A 19,758-nucleotide genomic window follows, 5' to 3' on the forward strand; every position below is an offset into this window, starting at 1 on the left:
TGGAAGAAAAATGCTGCTAAAGGTAGTTAACTTGATTTGGAAGAAAGAACAAGTGCGCAAGGATTAGGAAATCGCAGTGGTAGTGCCCATCTATAAGAAAGGAGATAATAAAGATTGCAATAACTATAGAGGGATTTCGCTCCTGAGTGCAGTAGCTAAAATCTTTGCAAGGATTCTTCATGAAAAACTAAGGAAGGAAATCGAACCGCAACTGGAAGATTCTCAAAGTGGGTTTAGATCAAACAGAAGCACACAAGATCAAATATTTACGCTGAGCAAGTCATAGAAAAAGGAATAAATCAAAATGAAGAAATCCATCTTTACTTCATAGACCTAACGAAAGCATTTGATACTGTCGGAAGAGAAGAAATATGGAAAAGCTTCAAAAACAGAAACATAAATAGTAAGTTAGCAAATGTAATTCAGAGTTATTATAGACAAACAAGGAACTACGTAAGGACATGTAATGAAACATCAAAAGAATTTTACACTACGTCAGGAGTAAGACAAGGCTGTGTATTCAGCCCTATTTTGTTCAACTTGTACTAGATGAAGTTATGAAAGAATGCCGCAAGAAGAACAAATGGTACGATGTAGGTTTTTGGAAAATGAAACCAATAAAAATTGCAGAATTAGCATTTGTGGACGATGTAGTTCTAATAGCCAAATCAGAAGAAAATTTGAATTATAACTTAAAGCTGTGGGAAGAGCAGTTGGAAATGAGAAATCTAAAAATAAACATAGGCAAAACAAAATCGATGATAATTTCTAAAGAAGACAAAAAGGACCACATCAAAATCAGAAATGAAACAATAGAACAAGTGGATAACTTCAAATACCTAGGAACCTAGATAAATAAAGAAGGAAAACTAGACACAGAAATTTCTAACAGAGTAGCAGCTGCAGGAAGATGTTTTAATGGGTTAGACACAGCTCCTGAACAGAAAGGAAGTAACAAAAAGAACAAAAACAACAGTATTCAAAACGATTCTTGTGAGCCTTGGATCTTGAGTACAAACTAACAAAAGAAACTACAAGCAACGAAAATGAAGTTTCTGAGAAAAATAGAGGGTAAAACCAGAAGAGATAAGATAAGGAACGTCAAAATAAGAGAAATGCTTAAAGTAGCTCCAATGGAAGATGAAATACAGAAGATAAAGTTGAGATGGTTTGGCCATTTAACAAGAATGGATGAAAAGAGAATAGTAAAACAAGTATGCGAGACGAAAGTTATAGGAAAGAAAGCAAAAGGAAGTCCAAGGAAAACATGTGTGGAAGGTATTCAAGAAATCGCAAAGAACAAGGTTACATGGAAGACGGCGCAGACAACAGCACGAAACAGACGATTGAAAAGCTCTCTGGAAACCCCTCTACACCGGAAGGTAGAAGAGGACAGCTTAAGTAAGTAAAGTACAAGGAAAGTCACACATGAACCCTCTTCCTGAAAGTTGTTAGTTTTAATTCATCGTTCCACGGATCGTGGTCAAGTGACCCTGTTATCAAGTACAAGCCCCAGCGTAGCCAGCAGCGGTATCGGGACACAACAACGGTTAGATGAATTATTCGGGAGGGCCATAAAAGTTGACTATTTTTATCGTAGGCAGCCTTCTGTATCTGTGGTCCCAAAAGACAGACAGCATGATTTTACTGATCAACATCATAACTGTTGCATCTTAGTTTTTTCTGAAGTAGGTGATTATTGGCAATAGGTACGTATGTGGTGTAAAATACTCCGGATGTTAGGAGTTGGTAGGTGTATTCAGTGTCAACAGATGTGAAACAATGTCGGATTTTGTAGCCGTGTATATTCACCAAGGGTGCCTACAGGCAGGTTTTAAGGAACATTTTTTTTTTTAAGGATATATACGGCTACACAATTTTTCACTAAAACAGCACAATCGCACTTTAATTATACCATAATGATGCTTTTAAGAGCGGTATCTGTGAAGAACTTAGCATAAATAACATTTTAAAATAAATAATTGTCATAGCAGAGTGCATTTTCTTTTGATTGAAAGGGCAAAACTGTCGCGTAGCGTCAGTGGATATAGGTTGATTCTGCTTGCATAGAAAGCGGCGCAAGCTACCAACTGAAGTATCTCCTATGTATTTGACATGCAAATCAGTGTAGGAGCTCTATCTTTTGGCGGGGACGGGGGAGGAATTTCTATCTAAGCAAGCATTTTCGCAAACTTTCTGGAAGAATGGTAAATTTGAGTGGTAAGACAAATTATATAAACAAAATTTCCTTTCACTTTATATAGGGTGTCCAATATACAATGCAACCCGGAGTTTGGGATAGTAGAACTTTTGAACCTGAAGTGATACACAAATAATGTTATACCAAAATGAAGACTTGTTCATGCATATATTTTTAAACTAAGAAGCAACGACTGAAGTACACTAGGAACCACACAGTGTTGCCAGATGTAACCGAAGGCCAGATGTAAATCTTTTTTTTTTTTTCAACATGTAAATTAACTCATAACTCATACGTATGGATGTTCTGTCGTTAATTTTCAGTTTGTTTAGTTGGAGTAGCTTGGACTATGGAGCAGAAAAAAGAATTTTTCATTTCCACCGATAACTAATCGGATGAAGCATCTGTAAGGGGGAATTAGGGAAATCGTAGTTTTCATAAATTAACACTCTGAATTGGCAACCCTGCTGGTGTTTCAGTGCATCAAAAGGTGTGTTAAGGATCTGTCTACATTATACAATTCCTGAAAACAATGAAAAACAAACTTTGAAATTATCATGATAAAATTTTTACTTCCATGCACTCGGCAACACTGTTATTCATTTCTATGGAGCTATTTAAAGCAAGAGGTATACAAAAACAATTCTCGAACTATTCAAGACTTGCAAACGAACATTCGCTGTGCCATTGAGAACATTAACACTTCTAATCTTCGTAAAGTTGCTGCCAACCTGATGAAACATGTAAACAAGTGTTTGAATCAAAACAGGGGCCACTCCCAGCATCCGCTGTAGAGCTGGTAACTCATTTCTGATAGTAGCAGTGTTGCCGGGTGCACGTAAGTAAACATTTTATCACAATAATTTCAAAGTTTGTTTTTCATTGTTTTCAGGAATTGCATAATGTAGACAGATCCTTAACACACCTTTTGATAAACTGAAACATCAGCAAAGTTGCCCATTCAGAGTGTTAATTTATGAAAACTACGATTTCCGTAGTTCCCCCTTACAGAGGCCTCATCCGATTAGTTATCGTTGGAAATGAAAAATTCTTTTTTCTGCTCCATAGTTTCCAAACCACTCCAACTAAACAAACTGAAAATTAACGACAGAACATCCATACGTATGAGTTATGAGTCAATTTACATGTTTTGCAAAAAAAAAAAAAAAAAAAAAAAAAAAAAAAAAAAAACTTCGGTTACATCTGGCAACACTGTGTGGTTCCTAGTGTACTTCAGTCGTTGCTTCCTAGTTTAAAAATATATGCATGAACAAGGCTTCATTTTGATATAACATTATTTGTGTATCATTTCAGGTTCAAAAGTTCTATTATCCCAAATTCCGAGTTGCATTGTATATTGGACACACTATATATACATATGGTTCTTAAGACTGATTCGTCCAAATCTTACGTTCAGCTTTGTGGATGGGCAAATTCGGTTAAGATCACGGGGGGCGCTCAGGACAATCGCATTCATCCAAGGGGTGCTAGGCTCGAAAAGATTGAGAACCATTGGGTTATTGTAGCAATAGATAATTGGTGGCAAGCCGATATTTGTTCCTGTATTTTCTGTCAGTGAGCGTAGTATTAATTGTCCGTTGTATTGTCTTCTGTGTTACATGACCAAAATTATACACATTGCTGGTTTTGGAGACGTGTCGGCAATATGAAAATCCACCTTGCAGTTACATCTCATGCAAGGTTCATGCAAAATGTTGTACACTGACAGCTACTAATGTTCACTTTCCTAGCTAAAAAAAATTAACCGTCACAAGTAATTTTCCAGCACTAGCTGGCCATTTCAATCTACGTCAATTTTATGATTGTAGAACATCTTTCTCTTAGGTCATCCTGTTGACTTGGAACACCACACTGTAATTCTCTCTTTTATCATTGATAATATCGTAAGACGGGAATTCCCTTTTATATACAGGTGACACATCTTCTTAGAGCGTTTCTGACAAACTTGATTATAGCTAGGTGGTCAATTTTACCAACATAATGCCATCTCTTACTTTTGTGGCTATTTGTATTAATTCCAATTCACAGTGTTTCTGATCATATAAACTGGCATGATTACTACTGAGATACTAACCTACACTTGTGCGAAATTTCAGGGCCCTAGCACATCTATATCATGTTGAGGGTAAGAACTTTTCGGCCTTCTCTTGTACATTATTAAAAACGCATATATAAATGGAGATCAAATAAATCGTTCCAGGTATTAATAGTAGGGAAACGACTCCAGCATGCATTGACAATGACCTAGTATTCACAATGTTCTTTGAAAATATCCTAGAACTCTTTGGCCAAGAAGTAACGTCAAGTACAGAACTACGTATAATACGGGAAAATAAAAGAATTAAGAACAAGAGAAAAGAATTATCAAACAAATATTGTAATGGCTCATATACGAAATTAATGAGGCTAGATTCCCTTTAAGCTCTATTCAAAACGGCTGACAAAATATTACGAATGGCGGCACGGTGGTTCACTAGTACAGCGCTTACCTATGGTGCATGGGTCCCTGGTTCGAATCCCGGTCAAGTAAGTTTGTGGTGGACAACACCGTGTCCGTGGGTTTTCTCAGGGATACTCCCGTCTTCTCCCTCATTATCATTCCATTAATTCTTCTATCATCATTCACTTGCTCTATCATCGTCTCCCTTAACCTAACAGGCATAAACGTGGGACGTAAAATTGAAAAATTTAATTTCATCTCAAAATTTACGAAGAACTGTTATTGTAATATTGTGTAACCACAAAACAGAAAGCTAGCATTATGTATTTGCCTTAAAGTTGTGAGAAAATCATAAAATGAAAAAAAAATGCATTTTGTTGGGACAGTGAGACGAAAACATTATTTCCTGCCTCTTCTAATAAAATTATATACACTTTGTCGGGGCGGCAAAAATAAAGTAACTATAGGTGACAATGTACAACGCATATAACTATACAGTAGCTGTACTTTGTTTCCTTATTTTAATTTTCTCATATAACACACAAAAATTTCCTATCAAACTTTCTTACATTTTCTCCTTCAATACATATATAAATCAATCTTCTTGCTAACGGAGCGTAATGTTAAACTTGGATTGTATCAATCTTATTCTTCATACACTCCTTCTTCTTTAATGGAATAAGCAGCAAGACGTTGAGGATTCAAACACCGCATGGAGCTTGCAATATGAAACATCAAAGGATTTATCTTACTCACTCATCATTTATTTTCTTCACCACTAAGTTACTTGGTCGAGTATAGAGCAAGATATTTAAGATCCAACAGATAGCAACGATTTTGCTTCCTGAAACATCACGACTTTATGAGATGTTGATTCTTAGTCGCAAAATATATGATACACTATCATGTCGAGTCCCTCTATCAACTTAAAAAAACACCTCCACAGACGGTAGTGATCTTGATAGGGATGTGAAACTTTAAACTAACAGATGTCTGCAACAAATTTTAATAGCTTTTATAAACATAAGTTTATTCTACTCCCTTTACTTCAGGTAATCAACGAAATACCACCATTGATTGTGTACTGATAAGTAACAAATCATCAAGTAATGCTAACTCAACTTTTTTTCTTTATTTAGTTTATTTACTGGGACAGAAATATGAGATGAAGAACAAAATTAGTAATTTGAAAAGGTAAAAGATGAAACCAATCATAATACTGAATCTAGCATTTATCTTTTAGAAATTCTCACAAGAACAAAGATACCTACCACGTATAACCATCATACTGATAGCACAGCAATGCAGAAAAAATGAAGCAATCTTATCCCTAGAATTGTCATATTTTTCGGTGTCTTTGAATCATTTCTTGTAAACGTAAATGTAAAGTATACTATTCACGGATGGGGTTTGAGATGTTTTGAAAACCAAGGCGGAAATTAAATTCCTTTTTAAACATGATTATATATGTTTACGGACTTTTGTCTATTAGTTCCAGAATGGTCCACGGATATTATTGTATGTAACTGCGATACGAATTGAGCATTTTAATATTTAAGAGGACAAAACTCAATACAACTTTGACGAAATAAATTGAAATTATATTCACTTCTCTACTTAATTATTGATACTGAGGTTATTAGTATTATTATTATTCAATAGAACAAACAGTAAATGACATTTTCAATGCACTTACTTATCTTTGTCTACTTCGTCCTCAGCGTTTTGGTCGGGATTGGTTTGTTCAGCCAATTTCATTGACGGTTCAGTTAGTTCCTTCACAATTGAGAATTCGTAATGCTGGTATCCTGAAATATGATGTACATTTGATGAGAAGACGTATCTTCTGTGCGAAAAAGTACTTCAAATAAACATATCTATTAAACACTAGTAAACGAAGGGTGTACCAAAAAGATCTGATGGTTTTTAATTAACAATAATATACTTATTACACAACATTTGTAGCTCTATCCATTACGACACTGTAACTTATGAGATAAATAACTAATAGTTTCTCACCTGACAGAATAGTATACTCTTTTATTTAAACTAAAATAATGCATTTAAGTTTTAATAAATAAATATATTACTCTTATCAGAAAGTGTTCGCTATTTAACATTTGTAGATGTTTGTTTATTCAATATATTGGGGTAATGAGTCATTCAACAGTTATTAAACAAAAATCTTTAAAACGAGGTTTTATGAAGCCTTGAAGATGACGTCATCCAAGTGATGTCCATTTCTCGGTTTTCATTGATGTGTAGCAAAGTGAGTACACGTAGTGGCTTGGAAGGGGCGAGGGTGCTGCTTAATTAGCTGCTCTGCATGCGCACCGAGCATCAGTCGTGGAAACATTTTTAAAAGTGGTGAGTCTTGCATCGTAACTTACCGTCAATTGCGCCAACAATTCAACATAAGTCAAACAGGGAGTGCTCTACCCCGTAACACAATCTTCTTATGGTGAAAAACTTGAGAGAATCATGTAAAACGAAAGTCAGCAGGTCGTTCAAGATAGCCAGAACATTAGAAAACATTGAATGCGTAGGATATTGTTTGGCTCACCCGTTTCCTAGATCTCAGTATTTGAGATTTCCTCTTGTTGGGATATCTTAAACTGTACGTAATCAAAAGACGCACATTGGCTGAACTCAAGGGGTCGTGCGCCAGCAAATCGCTGCAATACAAAAACAAATGATGGTGTGTGTTTTTGACAACTTCAGCGGAACTCTTGAAGAATGCATGGCGAGAAATTGGGCACCACTTTCATGATGTCATCTTCAAAACATAAAGACTTTCTTTTTCTTCTTTTTTTTTATCTCTATTGAATCGTTGAGTAAATAAACATGTACAAATGTGTAATAAGTGCGTTATTATTGATTACAATCCATCAGATCTTTCTGCCGCAATCTGTATATTGGCATATAATTTCTGATGAGCCATCACTAATCATGATTGTTCTTTAATTCTCAACTCAAAATATTTTATTGAGGTAATAACGAATAACACATAAGCTACTGAGTGACACATAATAAGAAATGGGAACTATCCAGTCTTACTATACTACTATAAATGTTTGATTTATTCTTAACATAACACATGCCTAGGTGGTCTAAATCGACCCATGTCCGCCGTAGTGTGATACCATTGATGGACATGAAGGTAACGGTAATATGGTTCCTTATCTCATGCAAAATTACTGGAAATGGTGGCACATAAACTGATAGATGCTATAAGACATTAACGTAAATAAGAACGTTCTTATTTTGTATCACAAATGTTGATGTTTCATTTAAATTGTTTCAGTGTGCCCTGCCATTTTCTTCAGTAACACCTAAGATTGCTAAGTTGAACCCATGTTTGGTTTCATCCTTTATTGTGGAACTATCCTAGAAAAACAAGAAGCATGTAACTTTGCAAAACATTTTTAAAAAAATGGAAACTAGTGTGTAGTACTGTTAATAATTGCTGTCACTAGTCATTAATAATTACGTTTTCCTTTGAGTAAAATAGTAGTGGAACTCCAGAAGATAGTTGATTACTTTCCGCACTTCAACAAAATAGACTTCTTCAAAGAAGTATGATACATGGAATGTTAGTTTGAATTTTTAATCTTGGCCTATTTTGTACGTAGGTATTGGAATGAATTCCTGGATAACTGTAGATTCACTTACATATTGGCTGTACAAATAAATAGTGTGTGAAGACAGTGTATATAAAAAACAATTTCTTGTATATTTTATATATTTTTGAAAAACAAAAACTTAAAAAAAACTCTTTTGTTGAAAAAATATATGCTATACCGTTTTCTACTGTAGTTGCACAAGAAAAGGGGAAATCAACTATGAGCCGAGTTTAGCAATTTTAGATGTTACTGAAAAAAGTGGAAGAGCATAATCACTTAAGTTAATCACCAAAATTTGTGATACACAATAAGAATGATCTTTATAGTACGCCCAAATGAAGAAACCACACACTATATGGTCGGGTGATCTTGAGTCCATGTCAACAGTGCCAGGTTATCACCAACATATCGCCAATCCATGGGTGTGAGAGTTTCCCGTTTATGTTAACGACAGATTTCAGCATACCAATGAAGTTGAGTCTCACTTGTTGAATATGAAATTCTCCCAATCGCTTTTCAGCTACACAAACACGAACAACTGTAACATATCAAAGTATGAGATGGCTATTACTGTTTTTATTGAAAAAGAAAAGAAAAGGTCCCACTTTTGTTTTCAGGCTGTACAAGGATATCTTCAGTTTTAAGGGATCTCGCTCACGTTTCGTACCAGAGTTAGGATTTTCGTGCCCAACATTAGGAGACAATAGTTGTTAATTTTCCATTCAAATTAAATGTTGCTTCTTCATTGAACATGTAACGCGTAACAGAATTATCGTCCACAACATTTTCTGCATGAGACTACAAAAATCGCATCGCTTGACACGGTCGTCCGGCGATGGACTTTGCAACAGATGTATATAGTAGTTTCTTCAGTAATCACCGTTAAAAAGTCTTCTAGGCTGTATAACGGAACATTTCGATCTCGTGACATTACGTACTTTTTGCAATAAATTACTGGTGTTAATGAAGTAGGTTTTGTTTTATGTTAAGTGCAAGGACGATTCGAGTTAATTTTGAGGTTTAACATGAGTTTTAGTATTTTTATCACGCTATTATGTTTTAAAGGTGTGCAGGATATATTATGCAACCTTGTTATTTTCTTGTTATATTTCATACAAAAGCGGTTTAGCGTTTTTTTCTTTCTTTCTTTCGGCGTAATGATAACTCTGAATACAAATGGTGACATGCCAGCAGTCAAATTTAGGTTGTTTTGGTATATAAACAAGGGAATTATGAGTAAGGCTTTAATTTATACTTTGATTAATAAGTCAGGATGACTATCAGCAATCAGTACGTGTAATAAGGCTCTGTAATTAATTCATCAGGAATAAGGTTATTAAATTGATTTTACAAGGTTGACAGCTTACACCTAAAAATAAATAAACATGAATATTGCATCCAGATAAGTCACATTGTGATCTAATGAATATACAAAATGGGCGACTTGGATTACGCAGTACGACATCAATAATACGTTTGATGTTTAAAAAAAAAAAATTGTCGGGAATGTTATTTTGAGTTTATTGGTAGTCAGAAATATTAAATTCTTCCCTAAAAACTGTCGGGAATGATATTTTTAGTGTATTGGTAATCAGAAATAGTTTATTGGTAATCAGAAATATGAAATTCTTCCCTTTCGCTTACGAAGTGCGGGTTTAGTACATCTTTCAAGGTAGTCACTAGACTTGATTTAGTTTATTTTGATTATTTAAAATTTAATTTGCAAGTGCTTGCCATGTTTACTATTTTGTTACATTTCATCAAACTTATTATAAATTACAGTATAGTAAACAATAATGGAAAAGAATGAACAAACAGTTGTCAAACGGAATTCGAAAGGACTAAAGAAATAGCGCGGTGTCAAAATCAATATTTCGTGAATTTTAAAAGATTAAACTGTAATTAATAATTATCAGGAAATTCAGTAAATGTCATTCAGAACGAAATACAATGGGAGTGAGCATTCAATTTTACTTGAGTAACAGAAACTAAATATGTTGATGATAACACCCAGTGTTAGGTGTGCCAGAACGTAGAACTAGTGTTGCGGGGAACTCTGAATAACAGCGCTAAAATGGACCCCTTAAAAAAAAAAAAAAAAAAAAAAAAAAAAAAAAAAAAGTACAACTTGGTGAAATTTTAACGTTAGAAGAGCTAACAGAAGTAAATTACATAGGAAGCGATTTCGTCTATTACAGTTAAAGGAACAGTTTGAGTTGATTACAAGGTGAAAGTCTCTACCCTTTTGATGCCCTGTATTAGTTAGACAATGATCATATTTTTCGTGAGACAAGCGCCCCATGAGGAAGCCTGGATTTGTCAGGGAGCAGTAAGGTATCCAAACTTCTTTTTTTTTTTTTTTTTTTTTTCAGATGTGGTATAAAAGCTAATTTAGTTACTCTTACTAAAGTGGTGTCAGACAACACGACTGACAGAGAGAATTAGGGAGACGAATGTGTAAATCTCCAACCTACACAGCATCTGGATTCTGTATCAAGTCATTAGTCTTGAAATCGGTACACAATCTCTTCTTTGAGACATCAACTTGAATTTTGTTAATAGTTCAATAAGGTTACGATGTTATACTATATGATTATTCACAATAACTCTGTTAAAGTGTAGGGAAAGTAAGTTGCTTTTAAGAGAACAGTGGTTCGATACCAAATTCATAAATTTTCTTTATCTAATGGAAATGGTTTGTATGCCTTATCCAGTAGTCTGCTTACGGGTTTAGGGTGGTCTCAATTGTAATCAATTATTATAACGACATTTCCTTGAAAGCAATTACTAAATCATCACAATATATCTAGAAGAGATAGTGTACAAGAGTCTGCATAATGAAGACGGTATTTCGGTAGGAGGTAACGATTTGGAGATGATATGGTGCTTGTTGCCGATCTGTCTTCTAGAATTAGTATATGGAATCATGGTAACTTGCATTTACATAAATAAACATGTACTCCAATTAGTTTACAAACAATGCTGAATTTACGTATAAGCTAAACAAGCTGTAGCTTAGGGCCCCATTCGCTTGAGGGCCCAAAAAATTTAAAGAGAAAAACTTATTGTAATGTAATTTCCAAATAGCAAGAAAAAGCAAATACGATAAAACGCACATACTATAATGGTGTTTTGTATTGTTATGTACTAGGTTTTTATGAAGGAAGTAATAGGGCTCTATTTTTCAGCCCTACTTGTAATGAGGACCCTGGTATCCAACCTCGCTTATAATGGAGCCCTGTTTCCCAGCCGTGTTTGCAATGGACCCTTGTTTCCATTTAGATATCCATTAGGCCCATAAATTAGCATATAGCATATATTCAAATCTATAAAACGGCGACATTTTGTTGCTGAAAAAGAAAACTTGACGTATAAAGGGCTCCCGCCCTAAAGCTTGACGTATAAGGGGCCCCTTTCAATAGCTTAGGGCCCCATCAAACCTAAATCCGGCACCGTTTGGGAAACATAACTCTTATGAACTTTCATCCTCTGTACTAAATATACTCATATTTAGCATGTTCTAAATTTACTTCTGCTGTCGTTACACGACAATAGATACCAGAAAATTACATTCGGAGATTGTAGTAATGTTCCTCAAATTCTAAAATATTTTTAAAATGTGATACCATTTTGACAAGTATACATAATAGGACAGATCCAGTAAGTAAAATTAACACATGACTTACAATAAACGAAATTCTATGCAATAATAATAATATAAAAATACACGTAGTTTAACCCTTTTAGGATTTATGGTATATTCATATACCATGGCGTAGTATCGTCTGACCGCTTATTTAGATTCTATAACAGGTGTTTATGCCGGATTTTCTTTATTGGCCAAGTAAAGGATGGACCAAAGAATACCCTAGATGCATTTTGGAACCGGATGGAAGACTTGGCGCCATATTGGGAGCGGAGGGACGTGACTTTTCTTTCTTAAGGAAAATTTAAATATATATATATACAGATGGTGATAAGAAAAATGGAAACACCTTAACGAAATTACAACTTACCAGATTAATATGGTGTCGGGCCACCTTTCGCTTTCAGAACAGCCTTGATGCGACGTGGGATGGAGGCATAGAGGTCGTGAATGTTAGCAAGTGGAATTTTACACCATTCCTCGTGCAGGGCATCGGCCAGTTCTGTGGGAGAGGATGGAGGTGGAAATCGTCGCCGGAGTCGTGTTTCCAAGACGGACCACAGATGTTCAATTCTGTTGAGATCTGGGGATTGGGCGGGCCAGGGGAGGTGTTGAACTTCATCCCGATGTCCCTCAAACCACGCTGCAACAACGCCAGCTGTGTGAATGGGCGCATTATCATCCTGGAAGATGGCGTCATTGTCCGGGAACAACATCCGGACCATAGGATGCAAGTGGTCTCCTAAAATTGCGACATAATCGTTGGCAGTGATTCGTCCGCTAAGTGTGATCACAGGACCCAATGAAAACCATGTTATGGCGGCCCACAGCATCACCGAGCCGCCGCCATGTTTCACAATTGGGCGGAGACACTGCAGATCATAAGCTTCTTTGGGCGTTCTCCACAGATAAACACGGCCCGTGGTTGGGAATAGGGTGAAGGATGACTCATCCGACCATATCACACGTTTCCAGTCATCAACGGTCCAAGTTGTATGGTCGCGGCACCATTTGCGGCGTGCGAAAGCGTTATGGTCCCTGATCAGCGGTTTTGCCCGTGCAACACGACCCCGTAAGTTCATGTCATGAAATTCGCGGCGGACTGTGATTGTCGAAACAGGGTGGGAGAGATGCTGATTGAGTTCCTCCGCCACTTGCTCCGCAGTGGCACGACGGTTCTGCGTGACAATGCGCTTTAATACCCGACGTGACCTGCCACTCATGATTTTCTTTCACCCACTGTTCCGCTTCCCCGATGTGGTTTTCCCGTGTGTTGTGTAGGCCGTCATCACCTTCGACACTGTCCCACGCGACACACCTAACACAGTAGCCACTGCCGTCACACTCACTCCACATAACCGCGCACCAACAATTTGCCCTCTTTGAAAATCTGAGAGGTCATCCATTTTACACTACCTCCGTCTGCTGCAGCCACTGGACACTGCTGTTCCACTGCGCCTGACGTAGTATGGAGACCGACCTAACACACCACCACCAGCGGTCCGGCCAGCGGGCGCCACGACACCACTGCCAACCAATACATCTGACATGTTGCCAACTACAGGTGTTTCCATTTTTCTGATCACAATCTGTATATATATAAATATGCCTTTAGTTTTCAAGATATCAGATTGAAACTTTGAATACGGATTGTGTGTACCTTTGGTTATTTATTATTTTATTTTATTTATTATTATTTTTTTGAGATCCCTACGTGAAACCGGGGCCGGGCCAGAGGGGCGCAAAAATTTCGTTTTTTTTTTCAAAAAATCTCCCGGTTTTCTCGTTCCTGGTGTATAATACGGACAAGTGAGTGGTACCGTTGAAAAGTAAGCTCTATCATGAAAAATACGAGATACGAACCATGATCCTACGATAAATAGTAAGGAAGCAGTAGCTGTTTGAGTGAAAGTCTAAATTTTTTCACGAAAAGTGGAAATCCTAAAAGGGTTAATAAGTACGCTGCAAAGTCAACAGCAACAGGCATTATACAAACACTACAATAAAGAAAAAAATGTCTATTAACACACCAGCTTCTATAACTACACAAAATTTACATCTTGAAAACGTCTACGGAAAAATCAAATAAATAAAATTACCTTTAAAACTATTGGCTATACTTGTAAATGTTTTGGCTGTTTTCTCGGCGTATTGTAACAAAGTATTTTGGTAGAGAATCAGAGCATGAGAAAACATGTTACAACGAGCAGCTGCCAATAAGTCCACCTTCTGTAGACAGTCTAGTTTCAATTGATCAAACCTAGCTTTACTGCGACGGACTTGACTCTGAACCTACAGAAAAGTATACAAAGGCTATATACAGACGTATTTACAAGCTTTAAATATCTACAATTAAGCTTCGAAATAATGCGCATTATACGCATTTTACTGTGCTAATAACTTTACAAAAATAAACAAAAATTAAGAACAAGCTTTTCATTTTCTTTACTTATAATTTTTCTTCTGGTTGGGAGTCAGTCTCTTAGTGGTAGAGCGCTTACTTTTGATGTGAAGGATCTTTGATTCGATTCCAGATCATAAGAGTTTGTGGAAGACAACATCGTGTTCATAGGTTTTCTCGTTTTCTCTCACATTCTCATTCCACAAATTATTTCATAATAATTGTCTTTCATTCATTATCAGTTTTTCTTAACCTACAGAGATTAATCGTGGGACGTAAAACTAGAAATGTCATTTCAGTTTCTCCTTCTTTAATAACCTTTAGAATTCCATCGGCCGCACTAACTGAAATTCAGCTGTGAGGATTGGGCCCTCCCAACAATATCCTGTATATTATTACTGAAATTAATCTAGATTGCTTATTCAAATGTGTAAACAACATTAATCATTTTAAGTGTATTAGCTGCACCTGCGCTCTCTACACAGCGCATCATTCACATATGTGTATGAATCTCCTTGCCATTCCTCACAACATCTGTACATGTCCCTTTAAGACACAAGTGAAAAACGTCTTGATAAAAATCAGCAAGATGTAGCATAAAGGGGAGATTTTTTTTCAATATCTTGCACAGTTTGCAAGATTTGAGCCTACTTCAGAATAGAGTTTCTAATTCATGTATGATCAGTGTTTTCTTTCCTCTTGCATGCAGTATGTAATAATCAAATACATTACATATACAATTAATTATAATGTCAGTGATATATGGTGTTCATTGGTCAAAACACTCCAAGCAATAAAGATTCATCTTAGACTGGAGAAATAACTATCCTTCGTTTCTCATTATCATTTGGATTTTAGGATTTAGGATTTAGATTTCTCGGCTTTCGGCATCTAAGGCCATTTAGCCCGTCACGTTTGAGGGATGACGTCCCTCGGCGAGCACACCATCCGAGGAAAGGGAGGAAGAAAGGATTGGGGAAAGAAGGAAGCGGCCTGGGACCTATAAGTTAGGTATCACCCCGGCATTTGCCTGGTGTGAATGAGGAAAACCTCATTCAGAGTGGCTGGCCTGAAAAAGCGTTTTACATTTTTTCGTCCGAGTGCCCCCACCGGGAATCTCATTATCAACTGGCCATGAAACAAACTCCTGATAGATATGCAAATCATGCATACAACTATGGTGTGTTGGAATGCATAACTCTCAGGATATATATATCAACACTTCCAGTGTACTCCAAAAATGTAATAAAGAAATAACGGCTACGTTTTTTTAAATATGCAATTAGAACTGGACAATCTATACAAAATTTGGAATCGACCAGCGAAAACGGGACGTTTCTAGCACTTGTGGTTTTCGAGATCTCATTGTCGAAAGGATTGGAGACAAGCATATAAACCTAGCATTTTAATATATAGACTAGCTGAACTTGCGCTCTCTACACAGTGCATCATTCGCATATGAGCATGAATCCCCTTGCCATTCCCCACAACATCTGTACATGTCCCTTTAAAGACAAAAGTTAAAGACGTCGTGGTAAAAATCGGTAAAGGATACTATAAAAGGGAGATTTTTTCGATTATTTTTTTCAATATCTCGGACCGTTTGCAAGATTTGAACCTACTTCCTGTTGAAGTTTCTAATTCATGTATGATAAGGTATTCTTCTTCTTACATGCAGTATATAATAAGCAAAGACATTACATACACAATAAATTATAATATCAATTATATATGGTGTTCATTGGACAAAATACTCCAAAAATAAAGATTCATTTTAGACTGGAGGAATGGTTATCCTTCCTTTCTTCATTATTATTTGGCCATGAAACAAACGCCTGAGACATATACAACCCCAATATACAACTATGTGGTGTTGAATGTATAATATGTAGGATATGACGTTTTAGTTGTTTTTTTTTTTTTAATTTCAACACTTCCAGTGTACCCGTAAAAATGTAATAAAGAAATAATGGCCATGTTTTTTAAATATTCAATTAGAAGTGGATAATCTATGTAAAATTTGCAATCGATCAGTGAAAACATCATCTTTCTAGGGCCTGTAGTTTCCGAGATCTCATTGTCGAAAGGATTTGCCACAAACACATAAACGTTCACAAACATATAGTTTAAAAGAACTCCAAAGATGGCAGCACAGTTCATTTGCATTGATTTTGGAGAAGGCTTATTAAACAATGATTTGGCTTTGAACAATAATTTTAAACCATAAACTTTATGAAAAAGACGTATTTAAATAATTTATTTAAAGTACACACTTACAATGTTTGTCTCTGTTAAACATGAAATCACATATAACCGTAAATGAAAGATTTGAAAGCCAAAGTTATAGGTTGAGCTCAGGCGTTTTTAATTGTTATTTTAGCATTTTAATAGATAGATGATTGTATTGCTCAATGATTACTAATTTATATGGCATTGCGGGCCAGGACAAAATATGAACCATAGTCAGGGTAATTAAAAATAAGTAGATAATAAAAACAAACCAACAACGATGATAATTTAATTCAGGGTACGTTAAAATGCAGGGACTAGGAATTAGACTTCTAAGCTGTCGACATCTAAAGCTATTTAGCACATCACGTATATGGGGGATGACCTCCCTCGGCGAGCACACTATCCGATGAAAAGGAAGAAAAGAAGTGGCCTGGGACCATTCTGTTAGGTATCATCCTGGCATTTGCCTGGTGTGAATGAAGGAAACCCAGAAAGAAACCTCAATTAAGATGGCTGGTCTGAAAAAGCGGTTACACTTTTCGACCGAGTGTCCCCACCGGGGCGTAAAAATACAATAATAATACTTTCAACAAAATGGATACTTTCAAATATCTAGAATCGATATTAACAGACGAAAACCATATCCAAGAAGAAATTAAATGTCGATTGAAAACAGGGGATTTCAAGTTGTTATCCACTCCAAAAACTTTTGTCTTTGCGAATTCTGTCTGACGAAGAATTTGAAACTTAAAATATATATATATATATAAAAAGATAATCGTTTAGGATTTATATTTAGTTTTAGGATTTAGATTTCTGGGCTTTAGCATCTATGGCCATGTTAGCCCGTCACATTTGAGGGATGACGTCCCTCGGCGAGTACACAATCCGGGGAAAGGGAAGGAAGAAAGGACTGGGGAAGGAAGGAAGCGGCCTGGGACCTATCTGTTAGGTACCACTCCGGCATTTGCCTGGTGTGAATGAGAAAACCCAGGAAAATCTCATTCCGGGTAGCTGGCCTGAAAAAGCTTTTTACACTTTTTCGACTGAGTGTCCCCACCGGGAATCGAACCCGAAACCGCTCACACCGAAGATGAGAGCGTTAGTGACCACGCTACGTGGGGCCACTAAACGATAATTGTGTCTGTTATGCTCTATAGTTGTGAAACATGGTCGCCTATTTTAAGAAAAGAATACAGACTGAAAGTATCGGAGAACAAAATTGTGAGGCAAATATTCGGAGCCAAGAGGGGCAGAAACTTCATAACGAGGAACTCCATAATTTCTATCGTTTACTAAATTGTTAAGATCATCAACTCTAGGAGGCTCAAGTAGGCAGGTCGTATAGCCAGAATGGAAGAAAGTACAAATGCTTTCAAAGTCTTAACTGGAAACCCAATCGGAAAGACCAATAGGAAGACTTAGACGCAGATGGAAGAACAATATTAAGATGGATGTCGCAGAAATAGGAATATAAAGTAGAAACTGGATCCAGTTGACTAAGGACAGAAGTCAGTAGAGAGCTTTTGTGAATGCGACACTAAAGTTCCAGGCTCCATAGGCCATAGAGTGAATTAGTATTATTACTCAAATATCAAGACAAAAAGTTTACCCCACAAGAGAAGAACAAGCATTGCTTTCAACGGGAACAATGAGGATTGAAAACGTTTTTAACAAGAATTTAAAAGAAAAATCTCACACACAGTTTTTATTCATGATCCGCCATTCGGCCATCACTGGTATAGCTATTATTTTCATATAATCATTCTAATTAAATGTGATGATGTCCATGCAAATCATCTAGGATAAATCCATGTCAAGTAGTCCAGAAAAGGAATAAATCGTTGCTTGACAATTTTTCAAAAATCTGAATTTTAATGTGAAGTTACCTTACCATGTTGTTAGTTCAAAACAACCATTATTTTAATTTCAGTGACTTTAGGTTTCAAGTGGCAGCCATATCTGTTTCGAAGATGCATTATTTAGTGATATTGTAAGGGGGTTACCAAATCTGAAATATCTCAATTCCTAGTTGTTCTATCGATATGGAACAAAAATCAAAATGCTCAGCAAATTGTAAGCTATAAGACTGTGTATTAGCCATTATCGTCCATGAAGTATAGCAGGATAAAAAGTAGGTTTGAAAAAGTAGGTCACTGACGTTAACAGTTCCAAGTTGAGCAGACGATTTTTGCAAGGCAAATGATCAGGAAGATGAGCCTTTCTGGATAAAGAGGTCTGATATAAAAGTGTTCATTCACCAAGTTTCAAACCTTAGACGTATTTTTTCTAAATAGAAATTATTAAAAATTCATAAAAGTGAAAAAAAAAGTGCGTACTGCACAGATATATATATATATATATATATATATATATATATATATATATATATGTGTGTGTGTGTGTGTGTGTGTGTGTGTGTATGTATGTATGTATGTATCTCTGGTGGAAGACCTGATAAAAATACACAATTCATTCCTATGTCTGTATGATATTATTATATACCAAAAATTACGAGTTTCAGATTTAACTATAAGTACCATCATTATTAACTCGAAGTTATACCTACAAATAAACATAGGCAGAAGTATGGATAAGCTAAAGTTTACTGTACAGATATCATATATCAATAGGCGGTGGATGAATAACTCACGGAGGGGTTAAACAAATCATACAAGTTGGTCGTTTAGTTGGAAATATGACAATTCACGATTTCATTTCCTGAACTTCAATATATTCTTATAAAAATTTAGCCTTCTGTTTCTACACTCGAGGCTTCTTTGTGAAAATTTTGTTCAGTATTTAAAATGTATTCATTGCATTGTATTAGTAAATATGATTGCTGTAAACTAATGCATGTTCTTCTTCCGATTTTTTTTTTTTTTTTAAATTCTCGTTCCACTATTTTGCACCTGAGGCTATGAGAAGGATGATGATGAGATGGATGATAAGAAAGAATGAACAGGTGGGAGGAAACTGGAAAGCCTCAAAAATACCCATCCACAAAACACACTTGGCGCGCGCTGATATCAAACCACGAATCCCATGCACTTGAGGTGAACACTTTGCCACTGAGTTTCCGCGGCTCTTCCGTTTAAGTCTTTCCTGTAAGCCTATATAACAAAGCATTTGCCTATGTATGCGAGTCAAAAACTTTTAAAGAAGTATGAGTTTAGCTGGCTGTATAATGTATGT

The 19,758-nt window shown here is 36.1% G+C and overlaps 1 protein-coding gene across 2 annotated transcripts in view; it reads right to left on the reverse strand.

Moving 5' to 3' along the window:
* The window catches only part of ICA69 (islet cell autoantigen 1-like protein), a 93,766-nt gene that overhangs the window by 37,871 nt on the left and 36,137 nt on the right, over positions 1-19,758 (reverse strand). For both annotated transcript variants that reach the window (XM_081746312.1, XM_081746311.1), the window contains exons 6-7: positions 14,030-14,222; positions 6,358-6,469 (exon numbers count right to left, since the gene is read on the reverse strand). In XM_081746312.1, the coding sequence (XP_081602438.1) occupies positions 6,358-6,469; positions 14,030-14,222 (305 nt within the window). The remainder of the gene's footprint in view (positions 1-6,357; positions 6,470-14,029; positions 14,223-19,758) is intronic.

The sequence above is a fragment of the Thermobia domestica genome, chromosome 18, assembly GCF_964235325.1.
Source record: "Thermobia domestica chromosome 18, izTheDome1.hap1.1, whole genome shotgun sequence".
NCBI classification, from domain to species: Eukaryota; Metazoa; Arthropoda; class Insecta; order Zygentoma; family Lepismatidae; genus Thermobia; species Thermobia domestica.